The 24,287-nt window shown below is 44.3% G+C and overlaps 2 protein-coding genes across 3 annotated transcripts; both read left to right on the forward strand.

The window, feature by feature from the left end:
- Window positions 1-7,188: 7,188 nt before the first annotated feature.
- On the forward strand, window positions 7,189-8,397 carry NKAPL (NFKB activating protein like). The gene has a single exon (XM_021697178.1). It carries the CDS (start codon window positions 7,189-7,191, stop codon window positions 8,395-8,397), a length of 1,209 nt encoding a protein of 402 aa, XP_021552853.1.
- Window positions 8,398-13,470: 5,073 nt separating this feature from the next.
- ZSCAN26 (zinc finger and SCAN domain containing 26) lies at window positions 13,471-21,525 on the forward strand. Of its 2 annotated transcripts, XM_044917446.1 has the most exons (4): window positions 13,471-13,757; window positions 17,019-17,495; window positions 17,805-17,922; window positions 19,807-21,525. In XM_044917446.1, the coding sequence occupies exons 2-4, from the start codon at window positions 17,076-17,078 to the stop codon at window positions 20,706-20,708; spliced, it is 1,440 nt and encodes a 479-aa protein (XP_044773381.1). In that variant the 5' UTR covers window positions 13,471-13,757; window positions 17,019-17,075; the 3' UTR covers window positions 20,709-21,525. The 2 variants fall into 2 exon arrangements, with proteins under 2 accessions (XP_044773381.1, XP_044773382.1); XM_044917447.1 differs by lacking the exon at window positions 13,471-13,757 and having other exon boundaries at window positions 17,076-17,090.
- The last annotated feature ends 2,762 nt before the right edge of the window (window positions 21,526-24,287 follow it).

The following is a 24,287-nucleotide window of genomic DNA, read 5'->3' on the forward strand; positions in this document are numbered from 1 at the left end:
GGCCGGCACGACTGCGGGCTGCACGGGGCACGGCTCTCCCGCGGCCACAAGCCGGCCGCGCCGTCTTCCGCTCCCGCCCCGAGGCCCGCCGCCAGTGTCTCCGCGGCTGGCCGGCACAGGCGGGGGCCCCGAGCGCAGCAGTGCCCGGAGCCCAGGCGCCGGAAGCTCGGCACCGGAAGCCGGGGGCCCGCGGCATCTCCTCGGCTCTCTAGGACGCGCCTCTCGGTGGCGGCCCCGAGTTAACCCTTCAGCTGCCGGGCCCGCCGCGGGACGAGGCCGGCTCTGTAGAGGAACTAAGACCTCACCTCTAAATCCCGGGGCTCTGATGTAAGCTCGGCTGAAGAGCTGGCGTGCATCGGACACTAACGTTCAGAAGAAGGTCCGCTTCCTCGGCGTCCTTATTGCTCTGGCAGGAGGGCCTGCAAAAGAAGCCGGAGCCATCCCCAGGCGCCTGCTTGGGAGAGAGCAGTGGCTGCCCCAGGGCCTTGCCTGCCTCCAGCTGTCACTGTCCTGACCTTTAAGGCCAAAGGCTTGGAGGAACGCCCTCCCTATCCCTGTCTAGTCCGCTTGCATTCCTCCTTACCACGTTGTAGGCAGCAAACCGCCAACAAAGCCATTCCGACCCCTCCAGCCGAATTAACTAGGAGTGCCCAACCTCCCCCACCAGTTACCACTTTACATTTTCCAGGGCCTCCTTTCAGCAGCCAGGCTTATGCGGCTCCCTACTTCGGGGAACTCTGCTGTCCCTGGTTTCGGGACCCTATTCCCTCCTGCTTGCTTTCTGTTTCTTCCCAGTTCCCATTCAGAGTCTAGCTCAGTGAGTAGATCCACAGACTCTGAAGCCAAGATACCTGGGCTCATAATCCTGGCTTTATTTACCACTTACTAGCTGGGTGACCTCCGTTAACTACATAACCTCTTTGTGCCTGACTTTTCCAATCTTAACTGGGGGTAATAATAGTAGATAGGGATGTTGTGAGCAGTAAGTGAGTTTTGTGTGTGTGTAAAGTTCTTAGAATAATGGCTGACCTATAGTAAGCGAGGCCTTCACTAAAATGGAAGGAAACCCTGAGATTCCTTTGAGCCAGAGGGGGCAAGATTTAAGCCAGAAGTGACAGAAGTTATTTTGCTGGACTGAGATGTCCGTAAGTCCCCTTTCTACTCAGTGGAATGCAAGTTTGGTATAGAAGTTTATAAAGTGGAAAAGTACAACGCTGGTACCTTACTGAGCTTTTTTTTTTTTTTTAAGATTTTATTTATTTGCGAGAGAGAGAATGAGAGACAGAGAGCATGGGGGGGGGAGGGTCAGAGGGAGAAGCAGACCCCCCGCCGAGCAGGGAGCCCGATGCGGGACTCCAGGATCATGACCCGAGCCGAAGGCAGTCGCTTAACCGACTGAGCCACCCAGGCGTCCCCCTTACTGAGTTTTTATTCCTCCGTCTATCCCTCTGCGGTTCAAAGGGTAGCAAGAAAGGGATAGAACTTAAGAAAATGAGAGGTCCCAAAGGCTGTTACAAATGAAAACTACTAGAAAATATTTGTCTCTTGATGAGCCGCCACAAGAGGTACAAGGCATTGCTATGAAGCATTGTTGGCAAAACAAGTGAACCTGAATCAAATTAGGTTTCTAGATCCTAGTAGTTGCATATCGGTGAGATTCAGAAGCAAGTTAGCATTTTTCACACTGCACAGCACATTAGAATTATTGGGGAGCGTTAAAGCATCTTGATATCTTGGTTGCAACCAAGATCAATTCAATCAGAAGATCGAAGGATGGAACTTAGGTGTGCATAACTATAAAATTTTCATAGGTAGTTGTGATATGCAGGTACGTTTGAGAATTAATGAGCTCAATGGTACTTAAAAGAAGCAATAAATAAAATTCAGAATGTGGGATATTCCATAGGACAGAAAAACCTGGATCCTCAACAAATACATGGCATTTTTTGAAAAGGCAGCAGAGAAAAGGGAACTGTTTTAAATTAAAGGAGACCGAATAAATGTATCAGCCAAATGCAAACCTTATTTGGAACCTGATCAGAGCAAAACAGCTGTAAAAACACATTTGGGACAACTGGGAAAACTAAAACACAATGATATTAGGGAGTTACTATCAATTTAGTTGTCATAATGATATTGGGGTTATGTTAAGGAAAAAAGTCCTCATTTGATAGAAATTTATACTGAGGTACTTGTCGGTGTACTGATATAATGTCTGGATTTGCTTTAAAATAATCAGAACTAGGGGCACCTGGTGGCTCAGTTTAGCCTCAGACTCTTGATCTCAGCTCAGGTCTTAAGCTCTGAGTTTGGGCCCCGTGTTGGGCTCCACACTGGGCATGGAGCCTACCTAAAATTAATAAATAAAATACTCAGAACTAGAGAACACACACAAAGAAAGGTACCGCGATAGCTGAAGTTGAGTGAGAGGCATAGGGGTTCACTATAATATGCTCTTTACACTTATACATATTTGAAGTTTTCCACAGAAATTTGCTTTTTAAGTATACAAAGTCCTACTTCTTTCTTGAATAATTCAGTCCAAAAGCCTTTAAGTGGTGCCAGGACGCTGGGATCATGACCTGAGCCGAAGGCAGATGCTTAACTTTAACCAGGTGCCACTGCTTTTACCTGTTGAGGAGCAGTCACCTTGCTGCCAGAGAAAATTAAAAAATGATAGTATGGCTATATGACCTTTTAAAGATATGATCAACTTTTTTTTAAGATTTTATTTTTTAAGTAATCTCTACACCCAACATGGGGCTCAAACTCACAACCCCAAGACCAAGAGTCCCGTGCTTGCTGACTGAGCCAGCCAAGGACCCCAATATGATCAGCTTTTAAAGACCCCTAGAAACTAAAAGACTCACTTCTCTGCTGAGCACAGAGAAATTTAGGGGTTGCTCAAGTTCCTCACATAATTGGTAGCAAAGTTAGGACTAGAAGCTTTGTTATTCAGAGCTTCAGTTATCCAGTGAAATTTTTACCCATTATTGTTTCTCATGAACTCATGAACAGTGCCCCTCATCTATACTATTCATCAGTCACTGTCCAGGTAACAAGGGTTACTCTCTCAGCTTGGGGAATTTAGAGTCCCAGGAATAAGACTGGAATTTCAGTCATACCTGAAGAAGCAGATTCAGGAGAGTAGAAAATAGAATTTGAGAACATGGGAAAGAAGTACATTACACCAAGTGCTTATATTTCCCCATTATATTCATTATGTTGAAAACTATAAGTAGGTATCTTTGATTTAACTCTGAGGTCTCTAAAAGTCCCTCAGACGGTACATTTCTTCTTGTTTATTGCTTAAAGACATAAAAACTTAATCCTGACACACCTTAATGGAAATATTAAGATCAAATTAAGTGTCCAAGTAACAGTTGAGATGTTGCTATAATTGTTAGAGGCAGGTCTGACCCTTCTAGGCATCAGTATATAGAAATCTTCAGAACAATGGAGAAGAAACAATTCTCCAACCTGCATAGAAACCTTAAAAATGCCTACGTGTTAGGTATTTTGTATTAAGGGAATCAACCATATAGATTCTTATGAAACTGTTACAACATGAACTGTACTAGTTCCAAAATCATACAGTATTTTTTCCTAATTCTGTATCCTCTGTGTGAGACTACAGATGATTCAACAGAATTTATTTTATATGTTGCATCAGGAAAAATAGGATGCTCCTTTGTCTACACCTATTGTTTATAGAGCTGGGAGTTGGGTGAGGTGAGAGAGGCACTTAGGTCACAGAATTTAAGAGAGTGGATGTGTCCTTAGATTTGGGCCCTCAGTGCCTCTCTCGCCTCACCCTACTCCTGGCTCTGTATAGACACAACATTAGAATCCATTAAGCATTTTTATATTTATCTCCTCTGACTCTTCCATTGGTGAGGAAGTGGCATTGCTAGGAGTCTCCCTCATGTCTCTTCACACTCTATTCCTAACGTCCACTACCCGTCTCTTTCTTAGAAACTGCACGTTTAAGCAAGAGTCTTGTTTCTACAGTGAGAGGGTCCCTGATTGATTCATTCATCCAGGTATGTTTATTTGATTTCACCCCAGATACAAAGTGGAGTTTGGGAGAAATCACAAAAGAAATAAAAAGTGTGATTCTTGACCTTGCGATGCCTAGAAATGTATCAGGGAGAAAGTAAAAGGCAAAACCTAAAAATACAGAAAGTAACACTACAAAATGATAATGTGCAGAGAAGAGGTTGAATACAGCTTTAAAACCACTGTAGGGTCGCCCCTTCACCAGCACCGTGGTTAGGAGCGCTGGCCCAGGCATAGTCCACCCTTCACAAAATCATAAAAAAAATACATTTACAATACTGCATGTACCTTTATTGTAAAAATAAACAAACAAAAAGCCCCCCACATGTAGGTGCCCCAGACTGTGGGCAGTGCTCTTCCCAGGTGGTGTTCCCCTGCCTGGAGGCTTGGGCTCAGCAGCCGCCACACTGGGAAAATTTATGGAAAACAATTTTGAGAAAGATAGTAAGATATTACCTATGAGAACAATTTCATTTTAGCTGAGCTTTCAACATCTGGTGCTTTTCTTAATGATTAGAATGTATTGCTATTTCAAAAACTACCTATTTTCTTTTCTTTTAAGATTTATTTATTTATTTGAGAGAGAGAGCAGCCACGTGTACAAGCAAGGCTAAGGGCAGAGGGAGAGGGAGAGAGAGAATCTTCAAGCAGACTCCCCACTGAGCATGGAACCCAACGCAGGGCTTGATCCCAGGACCCTGAGATCACGACCTGAGCTGAAATCAAGAGTTGGCCACCTAACCGACTGAGCCACCAGGGTGCCCCCAAAACTACCATTTTTTAAAAAAGATCTTCAAATACATTTTTGTGCTCTATCTGAATGAATATTTGCTCATCTATAAATAAAATTAAGAAAATAAAAGCCCCTCCCCCCAAAAAGATATGGTAGGCATTTATTTTTATTCCTATCAGCGTATTTTTTGTACCACTGCTTTCTCTACTAAGTCAGGGGTCAACAAACTACTGTCTACAGACCAAAATTGGCCCACTGCCTGTTTTTGTATGGCGTGAGCAAGAAATTATTTTATATTTTCATATTGTTGAGGAAAAATCAGAAGAATATGATGTGAAAATTGCAGAAATTCAAATTTCAGTATCTATAAATAGTTTTATTAGAACACATTCATGTTCATTTATATATTATCTATGGCTGTGTTTGCCTTATAATGGTAGTACCCCAATTAAGCAAAATGTTATTCCTCAATTTTTTCATTCTTCCCATTAGGAAACCTGTCTTACAAAAAATGTATTACTAGTTTTAACAAAAATAATTTTTATTAAATTTCTAATCAAATACTATAATAATTTATTTTCTTTCATTAAAAGACTTAAATGTTTACAACATTATCAGTTTGGGAAGACAAAGAGTAAAAATGCAGCAAAGTGATCAAAAGACAAATTCAGAGACAGAATAAATGCAGCCTATTTAAATGCCTGCCCGGCTCTGGTGGCTGCTGCCAGAGTGCTGATTCTAAGCCTCAGAATAAGTAATAGTTCAAAATCTCCTCCAGCTTCAACATGTCCCTGCACATTATCATTTTGTAGTGTTACTTTCTGTATTTTTAGGTTTTGCCTTTTACTTTCTCCCTGATACATTTCTAGGCATCGCAAGGTCAAGAATCACACTTTTTATTTCTTTTGTGATTTCTCCCAAACTCCACTTTGTATCTGGGGTGAAATCAAATAAACAATCAAATAAAAAGAGAAATTTCGGTGACTTCAAAGAAGACCTGGTGACAATACTTGGACTGCACAGTCTTGAGCCTATTACAAAGATGCAAAATCAGCAGGATGTTCAACTGCTTGCCCAAGGGGTGAAGATCAGAGGTCTTGTAGCCACTGTAATACTCCAGGGTAGGAGCCCAGTGTCTGAACTTCTTCAGTAGAGGGTCAGGAGGAAGGAGTCAGCAGCTAGCTTGGAGGCCCTCTACTGGATACATTCCTATTCCCGCAGTCATCTCATGGATGAAGCAGGACAAGGTCAATGTCTTCATGCTGGCATGGAGATCCCTAGCATATCTGCACAGGAAATGATAGGCAATGGGAATGTTGATATCAAATTTGAGGGTTTGCAGGTTGCTGACTTCCATAGTGAGCATCTCATCTTGCTTATAAATATCATCTAAAAATCTAATTTGATCCTATTCAATTTAATTTCCCCACTTTACTGTTTAGAGTCCTAGCAGCAGGAAAGCACTATTTCTAAATTCTGACTTAGCTTTTCTGTCACTTTACAAGTCTGTCAAATAACTGAGGTCAACTTAACTATAGAGAACCAAGATGATGGTATGCCTACATACATTTTAAGATCAAAGGAAAATGATCTTGCATGAAACGCTGACCATTTCAGAGAGTGAACAAAGTGTGTGCAGAAAGTGGTTCCCAATCACAAAATTTCTGGAGAAATTAACCAGGTTAGGCGACATCTACAAGACTGGGTTGGATGCTTCCCTGCATTTTAGGGGTAGAAAAGTCTGTGAATTTAAGAATTAAAATCACACTTGATCTTACCCAAAAGGCCGAGAAGCGATTAAAATCGTAACTCCGGCCTTCACTTGGCTCAGAGGCTGAGCTTAAACTTCGTTTCCAAAAGAAGTTCTGGTTCTTGCTTCCAGTAGGCACAAGTGGGGTTTGCAATTCACTAGTAGAAGTATTTCCTCCGTGAAGATGGTGGACAGGTTCCTTTCTGAGGATCAACAAAAGGAGCGTGGGAAGTAGGAAACCTCCACCAAGGGGCAATGATAAAGAGGGCCGAAGGGAGCGAGGAGGAGCGAAGGATATTAAGACGGTTGAAGGCGAATATCCAAGCAGCGTAGAAGACGTTTGAGCAGTAGAGGGGGTCACGGGTACAAACTCCTCTTCTGCGACCCACGGGCTCAGGGCACAGAGGCGGAGCCTAACCACAAGCTCCGCCTCGCCTCTCCACCCACTGCCCCAGAGAAGCCTCCGGCGCTGGCGTTCCCCGTCCCCGCCCGCGCGCGCTGCGTCCTCGCCCAGCTATCCGCCGGAAGAGGAAGTCGCGGCAGAAGCGTCGCCGAAGCGCCTCGGGGGGTGGGAAGTACCGGCTGCGGCTGTGTCTGTGGTAACTGTCCGGCGTTGCTCCTTGGATCGCCCGTGAGGGCGTGGCTCATGGCCCCGGTGTCCCGGTCCCGTTATGTCGAGGACACCGCGGGCTCTCGGAGGTGGCGACGCAGCTCGTCGGGGAGCCCGCCGTCTGCGCAGGCCAGACGCTCCCCGTTGGGAGGCCGTGGCCGCTCTCGCTCCCGCGGCCTCGAGGGCCTCAGGCCTCCGTGGGGAGGGTCGGGCGTTGGCGCCCCTTGCCCGCTTGGCCGCCGTCGAGAGGCGGCCCCGGCGGCCCGCAACTACGCATTCTCATCCTCTTCCGTCTACTATGGCGGGTACCGCTACCATCACCACGACTATGCGGGCGACCGGCAGTGGGCGGAGGAGCACGAGAAGGAGGAGGAGGAGAGCTACCGGCAGAGGAGGCTGAGAGAGAGAGAGAGGATTGGGGAGTTGGGGGCTCCTGAGGTGTGGGGGCTGTCTCCAAAGTTTCCTGAGCCGGATTCTGATGCGCACACCCCCGTGGAGGATGATGAGGTGAAGACTCAGAAGCCCAGCAGTTCAGACTCCAGCTCTGAAGAAAAAAGGAAGAAGACCGGTCGTTCAAAAAGCAAGAAAAAAAGAAAGAAAAAGTCCAAAAGGAAGCATAGGAAATACTCTGATAATAGTGATGCGAATTCAGACTCCGACACTGATTCTAGCTCTGATGATAAAAAGAGAGCCAAAAAAGCCAAGAAGAAGGAGAAGAAAAAGAAACACAGGGGTAAAAAAACCAAGAAGAATAAGAATAAGAAGACTAAAAAAGAATCCAGTGACTCAAGCTTTAAAGATTCAGAAGGGGAGTTGCCGGAAGAGATCTGGATTGGGCAGTCAAAGATTGCAGATACCCTGGATCTGATAGGTCCAGAAGCACCTATAATACACACCTCCCAAGATGAGAAACCTTTGAACTATGGCCATGCTCTGCTCCCAGGTGAAGGTGCAGCAATGGCGGAGTATGTAAAAGCTGGAAAGCGAATCCCACGAAGAGGTGAAATTGGGCTGACAAGTGAAGAGATTGCTTCATTTGAATGCTCAGGTTATGTTATGAGTGGTAGCAGGCATCGTAGAATGGAGGCTGTACGACTGCGTAAAGAGAACCAGATCTACAGTGCCGATGAGAAGAGAGCCCTTGCATCCTTTAACCAGGAAGAGAGACGGAAGAGAGAGAATAAGATTCTAGCCAGTTTCCGAGAGATGGTGTACAGAAAGACAAAAGTGAAAGATGACAAGTAAGGACTTTTTGTTGTTCAGCAGGACTTTTAACAACCATTTTATATGACCAAAATAGTGTGAAAAGACTTCATGGTGCTACTGTATCTACTATGTTAGAAAGTCCTTCAAGAAAAAGCTGCTGTTTGAGATCTCTTTAACAATTTATTTTGTTATTTTAAATTTAATATGTGCACATGGCTTAACAAATATTCAAATACTACAGTTGGAGAGTTAATAAAAGGTCTTTCATCCTAGTCCCTGATTCTTCTCCTCAAAGAAACCTCTTCTTGATGTCTGTTATATCTGTTCATAAGTTCTGTGTATATACAAGCACGCTGCAGGTTAAAGGTTGGAGTTATTAACCTGAAGATTATTTTCCCTGTTGAACCTGACCTCTCTCTCTCTCTTGAAGGGCTTCATGGAGCCCTTCATTTGCCCCTAGCAGGACCAGAAGAACCCCAGAAAGAACAAAGGATTCAAATGAGTGTATATTTCTGGTTGCAGTTAACAGATTGAGTTAAAAAATAAAGGAGATTTATTGGTTCGTGTAACTGAAAAGCCCTGCAGGAAAATGGGTTTCCTGCATGGCTTTATGGGACCTTAACTTTTTTCTCTCCGTGGGTCATTTTACTCCGTAGCCTGTTTTCCCTTAAATAACAAAAGGGTTGCCAAAGGTCCTGAGTTTGGTTATATACTTCCTGGTCCACCTCTGAGGAGAGAAAACATTTCTGTCTTGGCATTCCAAACAAGAATCCTGAGATGACCCTAATTGGATTAGCTTAGGTCACATGCCCACTCTCATAAAAGGTACTGTTGTCACAGAGATAGGCCTACTCCTGGAGCTGTGAGTATAGTCAATTTATAGGCTACATGGGGAAGAAGTGGATACCTGAATGAAAATCAGGGTAATGTTGGGAAGGTGTATAGGCAACCAACAAACGCCCACTATCATTTTGAATGATTTCTAAAAAACACAGTACATGTGCTGAAAGCCAAAATTTTCTTGAAGCTTGCTTTTGACTATTAGGGAATACCTGGCTGAAGGGGACATAGGGTTTATCCATCAAAATAGATCTGAAAAGAAAAGATGAAGGTCCATTGTGATTGGGTCTTCCAAAGAGTAGATTAGGTGCCACCTTAGACTAAGAGGAGAAAGAAAAAAAATGAGAAGGTATAAAGAATGAAGTTGGTGGAGTTCACGAAAAGATCAGATCAGGAGGGACCTCATGGACAACAAAGTTAGCATTGAAAGGCTGGCTAGCTCCAGTGTTAGAGAAGACTTTAGAGTGAGCTCCACTCATGGTCTATGATAAAGCCTTCATTGTCATCCAGTGACATCTGCCTGAATCCTAAGACTTCATTTCATCGCTAAGCAAACTATCTCATTTGAAAAGGGGACCCCCTTTTCAAGGCTCCAGACCCTACTAAGCCCCACAGAGCTGAGGGTGAAGGGGTGGGGTTCTAGAATCTCACAGGGCAGTATGAGGTGGAAGGGCACCTTCATCCTAATAGATGACTTGATTGGCACTGGACCACACTACCTTGAGAATTTCCCCAGAGTATTGGGGAGCACTGGTAAAAGCCAATGTAACATATGTATATTTCTATCTTTAGAAACAAACCATACCACATTTCACCCATGAACTTACACCTTGCTTTTTTCACTTAATACATCTTGGAGATGTTTTAATCAATGCATATAAATACACCTTATTCTTTTTAATGACTTTATAATGTTCTATTGAATGAAAGGACCACATTTTATTGGATGTTTAAGATATTTCCTATATTTTGCAATTACACTGTACTGAAGTGAAAATCTTTGCGGATATGTGAGAATATTATCTGTAACATTCTCATCTAGAAATAGAATTATTGGGTCAAAAAGAATTCTTTGGATCATCTAAAAATGGCCACCTATAAGTGGAGTTCTTGGATTAAATGGAAAATATTTATTAGGTGCTTTTTATATGCTAGGCACTATGGCAGGTACTGGATATAAACCAGAGAGCAAGTTAAATTTGATCCTTGCCATCACAACAGAATTTTACATTCTACTGGAGGAGACAGACCTTTAAAAACTACCAGACAAATATGTATTAATTGCGGCATGCTGTGAAGAAAATAAGGGACTAGAGACAATAATAGGGGGAGGTTTTTGATAGGGTGGTCAGGAAAAATCTAAGAATGTCACATGTTCTATGTGCTTTTACATTTTAATAGATTTTGCAACATTGCTTTGTAAATAAGATGTACCAGTTTACACACCTACATCACCAACAATATTGTACTTCTAAACCTTTTGATCTTTGCCAATCTAATAGGTGAAAAATGGCGTTTCATTTTTTCTTTTTTTTTTTAGAGAGAGCGAGCATGAGCGGGTCTGGGGGAGGGGGGGAGGGAGAGGGAGAGACAGTCCTAAGCAGACTCCCCACTGGGTGCAGGGCCCAACACGGGGCTCAATCTTACAATCCTGAGATCATGACCTGAGCTGAAATCAACAGTCAGATTCTTAACCAACTAAGCCACCCAAGCGCCCCTCGGATTTTTCTTTATTAGTTTATTCATATGATGGTTTAAAGTTACAGATTTCCTAATATAAAACTATGGGTTAAGTTTATTGGACTCATTTGTAGGTTTTTTATTGTTTAGAACAATCACTGGTCACATAATTTTCTTTTTTTTTTTTTTTTTTTAAAGATTTTATTTATTTATTTATTTGAGAGAGAGAGAGAGAGAGAGAGAGAGAGCAGAGGAGATGGGGGAGGGTCAGAGGGAGAAGCAGACTCCCTGCCAAGCAGGGAGCCCGATGCGGGACTCGATCCAGGGACTCCAGGATCATGACCTGAGCCGAAGGCAGTCGCTTAACCAACTGAGCCACCCAGGCGCCCCTGGTCACATAATTTTCTATTTAAAATTCAGAATAATGAATAATATTTTGCTGAATATGTGGAAGCCGAGAGAAAAGCAGAAAGCATCATTACAAAAAGCTAAGAACTGCTATCTTATGCTATAGCATGGTAGCATGACTTGTAATGCAATAGGGCCTCTACAGATCCTATAGAAGAAGAAGCTTTCATTTTGAATATCTTAAGAATGGACCTGATGGAAACATACGGACCACCATTTTGTTTACAAAAATAAGGATAATCCTGAAAAATGATAATCTCAAATTTGAAAATTGATTTTTAAAATTAGCAACATGTAGTCTGTCCTGTAAGATAGCATCTTTATTAATTCTTTTTTTTTAAAGATTTTATTTATTTATTTGAGAGAGCGAGAATGAGAGAGAGTACATGAGAGGGGGGAGGGTCAGAGGGAGAAGCAGGCTCCTCGCTGAGCAGAGAGCCCGATGCGGGACTCGATTCTGGGACTCCAGGATCATGACCTGAGCCGAAGGCAGTTGCTTAACCAACTGAGCCACCCAGGCGCCCGCATCTTTATTAATTCTTACCTACCTCTACCCCTTCCAAAAGATAGACTACTTAAATTAAAAATGCAGACCTTGAATTTTTTTTTTAAACTCTGCTTTGTTTAACTAAATTTTGATTTTCTTTTTAAAGATTTTATTTATTTAAATTAAAAAAAATCTTAAAAAAAAAAAAAAGGGGGGGCGCCTGGGTGACTCAGTTGGTCAAGCGACTGCCTTCGGCTCAGGTCATGATCCTGGAGTCCCTGGATCGAGTCCCGCATCGGGCTCCCTGCTCGGCAGGGAGCCTGCTTCTGCCTCTGACCCTCCCCCCTCTCATGTGCTCTCTCTCTCTCATTCTCTCTGTCTCAAAAAAAAAAAAAAAAAATCTTAAAAAAAAAAAAGATTTTATTTATTTGACAGAGAGAGAGACAGCAAGAGAGGGAACACAAGCAGGGGGAATGGGAGAGGGAGAAGCAGGCTCTCTGCCAAGCAGGGAGCCCGATGCTGGGGGACCCTGGGATCATGACCTGAGCAGAAGTCAGACGCTTAATGACTGAGCCACCCAGGCGCCCCTACATTTTGATTTTCATGGGTTATTCAATACAATGCCAATCTAAGCCTTGATACTATGAGTGACGTTTAAGAAGCCAGCCATGGTAGAGAATTTGAAAGGGGCAGTAAATTAAGATACATTTACTTCCTTTTTAAATTTTATGTTTATCTCTTACATAATTTTCAAAAAATATATAAGCCCTTCTTTAGAAAGAAAGAAAATCAGACATATGAGTTTTCTGTCAAAAAAAAAGTTAACTTCTAATTAGTAAAGTATTTGCATTGACTGCATTTTGTTTGCCTAAGGAAGTTTTAAGGTGAATATATTTAATTGCTATTTCTAAAAGATACTTCCAAGCTTCTGGCACCCAAGGAGGAGATGTTAACTCTCCTTGTTGTCATGAAACATGTTTTTTTCTTTTGCTGTGATAATTTCAATGCTGAAAACACTGAATAAATTACCTGTCATAAAATAATGATTAGTATATATAATGATATTTCAAAACTATCAACTAATTAAACAGAAGTTGTTTAGATTTTTAAAAGGATTTATTTTATTCAAAGACTAAAAAACAGTTTTTGGTAAGGTGAATAAGAAGGAATATTTTTCTCTTTTCTTCTGTAGAATTATTTTTGTAGTGATATCTGATGTTTTTTTCCCCCTAAAACCTACATTCTCTGCAAAGTATTGCTGATTATACTTTTCTAGTAATCTACTTAATTTTTCATTACCTTAAATATTTCAATACAAATATATTTTCATTGTTCAATTTAATCTTCAACTCTTTGATACTACGAAAAAAAAGGAAAAAAACGCCGATACGGTGACATATATTTTTGCCGTTGTGTTTGATGACTTTTTAAATTGGGGAGAAATGGAAAGGTACGTGTCTGTGTTTAATTTGTGAGTGAGCAAAGTAGAAATGCTGGCTGTCCACGGTAACAGTTAACCGAGCGGGCCTGCTTTCCCCTAATAAAATCAACTTCGGCGGGCGGACGAGGGCCGCCCGCGCTCGCCCGGCGCGCCGCCAGGGGGCGGAGCTCCGCCCCCTGCCGCGCGCCGGAAGCCGGACACCATCGAGCCGCGGTCCTCCCGCGTGCCTAGAGCGGAGGCGACGGTGCGCTGGGGAGCGGGCGTTGGCGCTGGGCGAGGATCCCGGGCCGTGCTGGAGCGCGCCTGGCTGGCCCTGAGGGTCGGTGCTGGGTGCGTGGTGTGTGCGCTCCGTCTGGGAAGGCCCTGCAGACCCGGGCTGGGGAGCGGCTGGTGTCCTAGGTGCAGAGAAGCTTTCTGCGACAGAGGGCCCGCAGGCCGGGTAGGGGGCCGGGCGCGTCCCGAAGCTGCGGATCTGCTGACCTGGGCCCAACTTAGGCTGCACTTGTTTCGTCCGTTGAGCGCAATTTTAAGCAGGTGTTGAAGGTAAGCCTTAGAACGTAGTGCTTGAGCAGAAACCTGAAGAACATGAAAAGACCTGTGTGGCCTTTGGGGCACGCGCTTTCAGGCAGAGCGAACAGCAAGTGCAAAGGCCTCCACGCTTGCTTGGCACTCTCGAGGAGTAGCGAGGAGACCGGGAATGTAGACGCGGCCGTAATGAACGGGGGCGGGGTGTGTAGAGGACGGTATCGAGAGGCTGGGGAGCGGGAGGAGGTGTTTATTGTGGAAGTAATTTGGTCGTTTCTTGGTGTGAAGAATTTTTGGAGGATTTTAAGCAGAGGGAAAACATGATCTGATTTATGTTTTAAAGCATCTATAGCTGGGAACTCACGATGAGGTAAGACCGTAAGGCCGCGAGAATGGAATCAGGGAAACTATTGCAAGTAATTTAGGTAGGAGGTGCGGCTGTCTTGAACTTGTGTTATGGTAGAAGTGGTTAGTCGTGGTCAGATTAATGATCTACCTGGAAGGCGGAGCCAGCAGTCTTTGCTGTTGGATCAGATGTGGATTATGAGAGAGAGAAGGCAAAGTTAAGTCAAAGGTTAGAGCTCTTGGAGGAAAGATCTGAGGTTGAGCTTTGGGATCTTGTGTAAGTTATTAAACTCTCCATGTCTCAGTATCCTTCTCTGTGCAATGAAGTTGGCAACTGTGTCTTGATACAGTTGTGTGAAGATTAAACGCATCAGTACTCATAAAATACATAAAACAGTTGTGTTGGCTTATTGTTTTATTATGCTGAGACATGAAGGGTATATGGGCACTAATGAGAAAAAAAATTGGTGAGTTGAAGAGTGTTCGATGTGGAAGGACCCAGGAACAGGAAAGAGTATCATAAATTTGAGGAACTGAAAGTTCATTAGCTCATAAGAAAATTTTAAGCCATATTAGATGTCTTTAACTTGATACTAAGGGTAGTGATGAGTCACTAAATGCAGTAAATGCACAGCAGAGATACAGTCCTATCTTCTCTTTAGAAATATCACTGTTTGCAGTGTGGGAAATGGATTGGTGAGTCAGAAAGATCAGTCACAGTAGTCTGGATAGGAGGAGATGGTGGCAAGGGGGATGAAGAGGAGAGAATAGATTTGAGAGCTATTTAGGCAGAGTCAATAGATCTTGATTGATCTGATGCACAAGATGTGAAAGTAGGCTGGAAGGGTCCATTTATCATATTATTTATTATATATTGTGTTTGATGCATTTAGTCATGTCATAGAAATGACCACCACTAATTCAGCAACATATGCTATGTATCTGTATTAGAGTTCTCCAGAGAAGCAGAACCGGTAGGAAATACATAGACATAGACACGTAGGGACAGATTAATTATGAGGAATTGGTTCATGAAATTACAGAGACTGGCAAGTCCCCAGGATCTGCAGGGTGAGTCAGTGAGCTGGAGACCCAGGAGAGCCGATGGTTTAGTTCCATTCTGAGTCCGAAGGCCTGAGAACCGGGAGATCCGATGGTGCAGGGACATTAGCAAGTAGAAGGCCAGCAGTCTCGAGATCCAGGAAGGGCTGATGTTTCCATTTGAGTCCGAAGGCAGGAAAAAAGCTGATGTCCCCGTGTGACGGCAGTCAAGCAGGGAGAATTCTCTTACTTGGGGGAGAGTCAGCCTTTTTGTTCTATTGAGACCTTCAACTGATCGGACGAAGCCCACCTACATTATAGAGGGCGTCTGTTTTACTCAGTCCACTGATGTAAATGTTACTCTCATCCCAAAACACACTCACAGAAACCCCCAGAATAATGTTTGACCAAATATCTAGGCACCCCATAATCAGGTGTTCACATAAAATTAACTGTTGCAATACCAAACTTTTATTTCTGGCTAATAATCATCACTTTCTTTGACTTTTTCATTTCTATTAAGAACAGTAGGATTTGGGGCGCCTGGGTGGCTCAGTCGTTAAGCGTCTGCCTTCGGCTCAGGTCACGATCCCAGGCTCCTGGGGTCGAGTCCCTCATCAGGCTCTCTGCTCGGCGGGAAGCCTGCTTCTCCCACTCCCACTCCCCCTGCTTGTGTTTCCTCTCTCGCTATCTCTCTCTCTGTCAAATAAATAAATAAAATCTTTAAAAAAAAACAGTAGGATTTGACTTTTTAAATTTTAAGTCCATTTTTCGACCTATATATATATATGTATCTGGTGGGAGTTACCATCCACATCCAGGACTGTATAACAGCAAACTGTATTTGGAGCCCAACCAGGTTTTATAGTGTTTTTAAACCCAAGAGCCAGTTTTCACAATTAATTTAGGTGTCTGTTTAATCCAGAACAATACCTCTTTTTATTTTTGTGAAATTGACTGTTGTAGATGAGCTGCATTCAGGATTTATCTGAAAGTCTCCTCATTATTAGATTCATATGAAACATTTAGTAAAAATGCTGCGTAAGTGGTAAGGCACAAGGTCAGTTGTCTGACTGTTGGTGTTGCTGGGCTTGATCATTGAAGTTTGTGGCTTCCAGATGTCTCCATTGTTTTTTTGTAATTAATAAGCAGTCAGCATGGTGGTTCTTGGAGACTGTGAGAGTGTCCTTTCTCCCCACTCCTTTTGCCCAGTGACTTTACCCATTTGTGGTCTTTGGTTCAATTAGTTATTTCATCAAGCTGCAAAATGGTGATCTTTTCAGATTTATTATTCCTGCTCTGTCAGCTGGCAATCTTGGGTAGAACAAAGTTTTCTTTTTTTTTTTTTAAGATTTTATTTATTTATTTGAGAGAGAGAATGAGATAGAGCATGAGGGGGGGAGGGTCAGAGGGAGAAGCAGACTCCCTGCCGAGCAGGGAGCCCGATGCGGGACTCGATCCCGGGACTCCAGGATCATGACCTGAGCCGAAGGCAGTCGCTTAACCAACTGAGCCACCCAGGCGCCCTAGAACAAAGTTTTCTTATTTTGTATGTGTGTTCTGTTTTTAGGAATGGTTGTTTTGGAGAGAAGGAAATTGATAGTAATTATTGGAATTGTATGAACCCAGCAAAGGTGTATTGCTGTGGTTACTGTTACTACTACAGCTACTGTTTCTGTGATTCTTTTTTTTTTTTTGGTAAAGATTTATTTATTTATTTGAGATTGGGGGGAAGGGGAGGGGCACAGGGAAAGGGAGAAGCAGACTCCCCACTGAGCAGGGCACCCGATGCGGGACTTGATCCCAGGACCCTGGGATCATGACCTGAGCCAAAGGCAGACACTTAACCGACTGAGCCACCTGTTTCTGTGATTCTTGTTTTTACATTTTCAGGAGACCGTGGAAAGGAAGTTCTCCAGGGCAGAGAGCGCAAGCCGGCTGACGCTGGGGATGGCGACAGCATTGGCTAATGCCCATTCCCCAGCTCCTCTGAATCTGAAGAAGAAGGGGCTTCGGATAGTGAAGGAGGATCCCTGCTCTACTTGGGAACAGGGATTCAAGCTGCCAGGAAACAGCACCGGCCTTGGACAAGAACCGCTGTGCAAACAGTTCAGGCAGTTGCGATATGAAGAGACCACAGGACCCCGCGAGGCGCTGAGCCGGCTCCGGGAGCTCTGCTGTCAGTGGCTGCGGCCCGAGACGCACAGCAAGGAGCAGATCGTGGAGCTGCTGGTGCTGGAGCAGTTCCTGACCATCCTGCCCGAGGAGCTGCAGGCTCGGGTGCGGGAGCACCACCCGGAGAGCGGCGAGCAGGTGGTGACTGTGCTGGAGGATTTGCAGCCAGAGCTTGGAGAAGCAGGACAACATGTGGTAAGGAGCAGGTTCGTTCTTTTGCAGAAAAGCGGGAGCTGAGACCTTGGGCCGGAGAGGTGGGCATGAGCTCAGTAGCAGGAGAACTGCTAAGCTTTGGTTCGGTTTCTTTCCAGTCTGGCTGCTCGAAGCTGTAGGTCAGCCTCCCTGCTGTCTGCTGGGATGAGCTGAACGTGCTGATTCCCCAGCCGCTTTTCCCCACCCCCCCGACCCCTGGTTTCTCTGCTCCTTCCTCACGTGGAAGTGTTTCCTGAACAGTTTCCGCCTAAGCCCACATGTCCCTAACTGTGCCTACATAACCGTCCCTAGGGCCCAGACCAGGCAAAGAAGCAGAAGATGCTCGCAGAGGAGGCGGCCCCTGTGGAAGCAGCGCGGGAGCCGCAGGTCCAGGCTGAGCGTGACGTCCCAAAGCCTGAAGAAGAGAAGGGTAAGAAACAGCTGCATCTTCTCACGTGGGACAGCTTTGGCGTCCCCTCCGGCGGCCCAGCTTTTGTGTTTGTTTTGCGTCGGGTTGTTTGAGGTATAATCTACACACAGTAGAAATCACTCTAAGTGTCCGGGTCAGTGAGTTCTCACAAATGTGACAAAACTCAGTCTTCTAATCACCGCCACAATCTAGATCTGGAGGATTACTATCACCCCAAACATTTCCCCCCGTCCTTTCCTTGGTGTTTCTGTTCAGCAGAAACCAAAGGCCTCTCCTGTGCCACCCTTCATCTCCTCCTCCTTCCAGTTACCGTGGGGGTGAATAAACAAGGTTCGCTGGTTTCTCACCCGAGGCGAAGAACCCCAGCCACGTGGGCCAGTGCTCATTTTTTCTTGTCTCCTTCAAGTTGTTGTAGTATTATTACTGTCCTTTATTTCTAAATGTCACCTAGATTGGTTTTTCACTGTATTTCCTTTGTCACTGAAATTCCTCTTTGTTGTTTCTGTCCGTTACTTTTTTTTTTAAAGATCTTATTTATTTATTTGACACAGAGAGAGAGAGTACAAACAGGAGGAATGGCAGAGAGAGAGGGAGAAGCAGGCTTCCCGCTGAGCAGGGAGCCCGATGCAGGGCTCGATCCCAGGACCCCGGGATCATGACCTGAGCCGAAGGCAGGTGCTTCACCGACTGAGCCACCCAGGCGCCCCATCATGGGCTTATATTTTAAATATGACAAGTAAATGTAGTCACGGTAGATCCGTGACACTGTCCCTTGCCCTCCCGGTCTGTTGAAAATGCTGTTTTACACTCAGAGTTTAGGTCGTTTTCCGGTTTCAGAGCTGCCCCTGCTTTTTAGTTGTTTATGTCATTAGATCATTGCTGGAAAAGGATCTCTCTTCCTTTAAGCCCTCCCTCCCCTGTGCGTGGCTGCAGGAAGATGTGCACAAGGTGCCTCGCACCGGATTCGCTGTCTCTGGCTTCTCCTTGCAAGTCCTCCACTGTTTCCTTTGGCTCTCATGTGCTCTCCCTTTGCAGTTGATCTGCTGCCTTTATGTGGCTCACAGTCATGAACTTGCACTAGCTTGTTATTGGTGCTGCTGAGGACCTCTCTCTCCTGCTTTCTGTCTCATTCCAGCTTTGCGTCCTCATTTAGGTTCGTGGCCTTGGAAGGCCCATTCTACTCACCTACCTGTGCCTGTGTGTCTGAGCTTGGGTTTTATTCATCAGACATTGCTTACGCTCTTTCACGTACCAGACATATGAGCAAATTATTACAACATCAAGATACTTGGTATCTGTTGAGCCACACAGGAAAGCAACTGCTGCTGTCCAAGGAGATCAGGACAGTTCAAGTCATTTTTGTGAACTTCATGTTACCCTTGAGGGTAAAACCCAGTAGTTTTGATCTGTTGGTGAGGACAGTGAGCCCAGAGGGTTTAGATTACACAGCCAGTCAGTGATAAAATGGGCTCTGTGTCTGCATTTCTTCATTTCCAGTACGTTCTCTTTCTTATTGGCCCCAGGGCCCTCAGTTGACCTTGCTTTTTTATACTCCAGCTGACAAACCATTTTCAAGAATGTACAGCCATGCCCTTTGAGACTGTTTGCTTGCTTGCTAACTTTGTGTGCTGTGTGTATGTCACATGATCAAGTTCAAACCATTTAAGATAAGCTGCCTCCTGCCACAGTCCCCATCCTCCCCCGAGCAGCCACTGTTAACAATTTCTTGTGTACCATTGCGTGTATATTCTGTGCAGATGCAAGCATCCACAACATTTCCACTTGGCACACATGGCTTGATTTAAATTTATTCGTCCTAATTGCAGATTCCCTTCCCTAAGCATCAAAAAACAAGTAATTGGTAGTATATATTTAATGTTTCAGGTGAGGAGACAAAGATTGAGAATGGGAAGACGGTGGTAGAGACAGATTTTTGTGGAGGAGTGGAATCATCTGGGAAAGTATCTGAACCCATAGAACCTCGTCATGAGGACCCTAACTTGGAAGGGCAGCAGGTCAAGCCCAAGGAGAAGACTGAATATAAATGCTCAGACTGTGGGGAGGGATTCACCCAGTGCTCAGACCTGATTAGACACGAAGGGACACACACACAAGGGAAGCTCTGTGAATCTGAGGCTTGTCATAGTCCTAGTCCTACGGCACATCAGAAAATCCGCTCTAGAGAGAAAGGTCATCAGTGTCACGAGTGTGGGAAAGCCTTTCAGAGAAGTTCACACCTTGTCAGGCACCAGAAAATCCATCTTGGAGAGAAGCCTTATCAGTGCAAAGAGTGTGGAAAGGTCTTTAGTCAGAATGCAGGCCTTTTGGAACACCTCAGAATCCATACTGGAGAGAAACCTTACCTGTGCATCCATTGTGGGAAGAACTTCAGGCGCAGCTCCCACCTCAACCGACACCAGAGAATTCACAGCCAGGAGGAGCCCTGTGAGTGCAAGGAGTGTGGGAAGACCTTCAGTCAGGCCCTTTTCCTCACCCACCACCAGAGAATCCACAGCCACTCCAGAAGCCATCGCTGTAACGAGTGCGGGAAAGCCTTCAGTTTGACCTCGGACCTTATTCGCCATCACAGGATTCACACTGGAGAAAAGCCTTTTAAGTGTGCCATATGCCAGAAAGCCTTCCGACTGAACTCCCACCTGGCTCAGCACGTGAGAATCCACAACGAAGAAAAACCCTATGAGTGTAATGAATGTGGCGAAGCCTTCAGGCAGAGGTCGGGTCTTTTTCAGCATCAGAGATATCACCACAAACACAGTCTGGCTTGATGGGGCATCCTCTCTGCAAGGAACATGACGGACAGTATGTTGACAAGCAAACAGCACTTTAGGAAGAGTCACTCCAGCCAATTCTAGCCTCAGAGAACTCCAGGGGGCCAAGCGGGAGGCTCTTGTCCCTTCACTTGTGCTCAGCCTTGGACCAGAATGATTTGATCCTCGATGGGACTGTGGGAACAAGCAAAGCAACATTCTTCACTGCAGGACTTCTCTGAGCCTTTAACATGGTAAATGCATGATTGCACACCTCCCAAGTAGTAGAGAGCCTCATGAGTGAGGGCTTGAAGTCAGCAGTGAGTCAGTCAAGTATCCACGGATTTATAGGCTTGAACAGAACAAGAGCAGGTCAGTATTTTTGCATCTGCTACAGCAACAGCTATAAAATAAAACTAATGATGTTTGGAAATACACCACTCTCAAAGTGCAGGTTAATGGTGGGCATTTTCCCCCACTGGTTTTACTAACCAACCCCTACTGGCATCCCCCCAACTTTCCCCACCCCCAGTCAGCAGAAGCATTTTGGAAAGCAAAGAAAATTTAATTTGACCACTTCCCACCCCATTCTTGCCACAATACTTCACTGATTCAAGTTGGAAATCAAGGTTTTACTTAAAGTGTGGAAGACATTTCATAAGTCATTTGAATGAATTCAGGTAGCAGCTGTCTTACTTGATAACTCCGGTGCCAGGATAGTTGGCTCCTGCATAGACACTGTTTAGTAAGTGGGGAAAGAAATTAGACTTTTTCCATTTAATACTGATAATGCAATTTTATTTTATTTTTTATAGATTTTATTTATTTGAGAGAGAGAGCATGAGCAGAGGGGAGGGCGGAGGGAGAGAAGCACACTCTCTGCTGAGCACGGAGCCTGATACAGGGCTCGATCCCAGGACCCTGAGATCATGACCTGAACCAGAATCAAGAGTCAGATGCTTAACCAACGGAGCCACCTAGATGCCCCTGATAATGTAATTTTAAAATGTTGCTTGTTCTGGAGTTCTTTGGAAGTCAATAAAGTCAGCTGGGAGGAGATCATGATTTTATACTGTGAATACCAAAATGTCATGGTAATGATGAAGAGTATTGTGCTTAGGGGAGTCCACTCCTGATTGTTAGTAGCTGAATAGGGTATTGTGTCTGGAAAAAGTGTCTCAGTCTGCCACGAGAATGAACCCTCGTGTATTGTTGAGGGTTTGGTGCATCTGCATATAGTTTAGAAACAAATGAGGAGTGACTTCACAAAAGCTTATTTTTCTCTCAGGTAGAAAAATCTGGAGACATGCAGTCCAGGACTGATAAAGTGGTTCCATGACACCACTAGGGACCCTGCTTCTGCTTTTCTGCTCCAACATTCTAGTGCACACCATCAGTCCTGAGGTTGTCACATGATGCTTGGTAGCTGCTGAAGCTCCAGCCATCACATGCAAAGTGCAGACAGAGGCAGAAGGAGAAAGATGCCTCCCAGCTCAGCCAACCCTCTGTGAGCAGCCTCCCAGAAGTCACTTCCACACATATGCTACAGGCCAAAACTTGGGAAAGGGAGTCTGGAGAATGTGTCTTGTTGTGGTTTGCGGAGTGCCCAGCCAAAACAGCTTCTGTCACTAGGAAGAAAGGGGAGCATGAAGGCTGGAACAGGCACTTTGCAGTCTTTGACCCACTTCCCACCTGCTGCGTGCGGTGGGACCAGGTGCCACCGTTAATACCATTTCCTGGAGGAGGACCAAGTCTGTGGGAGAAGCAGTGCAACCTTTTGTGGCACTAAAGAATTTCATGGAAACAGTCATGTTCCATTCCTTAGGAAGTCGTAAAGCTATCTTTCAATCTGCCGATGGATAAAATTAAGTTGATATCAGGGATTTTCTCCCAAGTGTTTTGACGGCTGTGCTGAGGTCAGTACCTAAGCATTCAGCTCTGTGTCATAGTTTAAATCTATTTGATTCTGTTCTGTTTTAGAAGGAAAGAACAGAGAATGTCTATTTCCTTCTCTGTTAAGAAGGAAAAAACGGGCACCTGGGTGGCTCAGTCGTTAAGCGTCTGCCTTCCGCTCGGGTCATGGCCCCAGGGTCCTGGGATCGAGCCCCGCATCGGGCTCCCTGCTCCGTGGGGAGCCTGCTTCTCCCTCTCCCACTCCCCCTGCTTGTGTTCCCTCTCTCGCTGTGTCTCTCTCTGTCAAATAAATAAAATCTTAAAAAAAAAAAAAATTCTCATGAAAAAGCAATGACGACAAGAGTCAAAGTATGAAGAGTGATATACCTTTAAATATCTGGAAAATTTAGCTTTCTTTGTGGTGCTTCTGTAGTACACGCATTATAAGTTTTCTAAATTCCTTGATACCTTAACCAACCTAATCCCTCACACAGTCCCAAAGGAAATGGTGTTCTCATCAGTACCCTGGGGGCATACCCATAACCACTTGGACATAAATGTTGGATACAGGCATATTTTATTTATTTTTTAAATTTTTTTTGAAAGAGAGCATGGGGGTGGGGAGGGTAAGTGGGAGTGGGGGCAAGAGAATCTCAAGCAGGCTCCACGCCCAGGACCCCGAGATAATGACCTGAGCCGAAATCAAGAGCCAGGTGCCCCTGGATACAGGTATATTTTAATAACATGCTTTTCTTTTCTATTCTTGAAGATTATAGAAACATTGAACAAAGGGCAAAATGTTATAACAGATCTTGTTGAAGGTTTTGCTTGCAATGCAACACATGATAGATGCTCTAGAAGGAAAGCTGAAAGTCTATTCAGAGGGCAGCAACCCAGAAAGGATGAGCTGCATTGCAAAGTGTCTTCTACTGATCAGCTTTTCTGTTGGGATAGTATCCTATAATGTTCAAAAAAGAGTGGTACTTGTGTGTCTTCATTTCCTGTTCACTCTCCTGTTTAAAAAACTGATAAAGTTATTAATAAGTGTGCCATTATAAATGTAGTATGGAAAAACAGGAAAGGGAAAAATAAAGCCCCTAATTTTCACCTGTCAAAAATAATCACTGTTTAATGTGCATATATACACACACATACTCGAATTGTGATTAGTCATTACTAATAATTTCTGCTTAATTTTCAATATAATTGTCCGTGTTTATCTTCATAAATTCTTAATAAATTAACTCTTGTTTATTATGATAGAAATTCATATATTTTGTAAAAACCTTGAAAAATGTAAAGAAAGCAAATCATCCTGCTTCATGGGTCAGGTATAATCCCTTAATAAAGTATTTTGAGATACTGATCTTTTTTTATGCATAGAAACACTTTACTTTTCTACTGGATTTCATATCATGAACAGTTTTGATTTGTAAAAGAAAAGGACAGTCCATTTGCCTATCTGCCCAGTCCATTCTAGACCAGTTCTGCCATGATCCTGGGTGGGCAGCTTGCCATGTGACCCTTCTCTGACCACTGAGGTTTGGATCGGGTGGGGGACCCCTAAGCCAGGCTTGGTCATTTGGATACCCCCAGAAGTTCGATATTGGGTCACAGATTCTAGTTCATCTCTGTTAGACATTTGAACAAGAAACTAATCTAGAGCTGGAACCATTTTTGTGGTCACATAAAAACCAAATAGAA

This window comes from Neomonachus schauinslandi, chromosome 8 (genome assembly GCF_002201575.2).
Source record: "Neomonachus schauinslandi chromosome 8, ASM220157v2, whole genome shotgun sequence".
Lineage (NCBI taxonomy): Eukaryota > Metazoa > Chordata > Mammalia > Carnivora > Phocidae > Neomonachus > Neomonachus schauinslandi.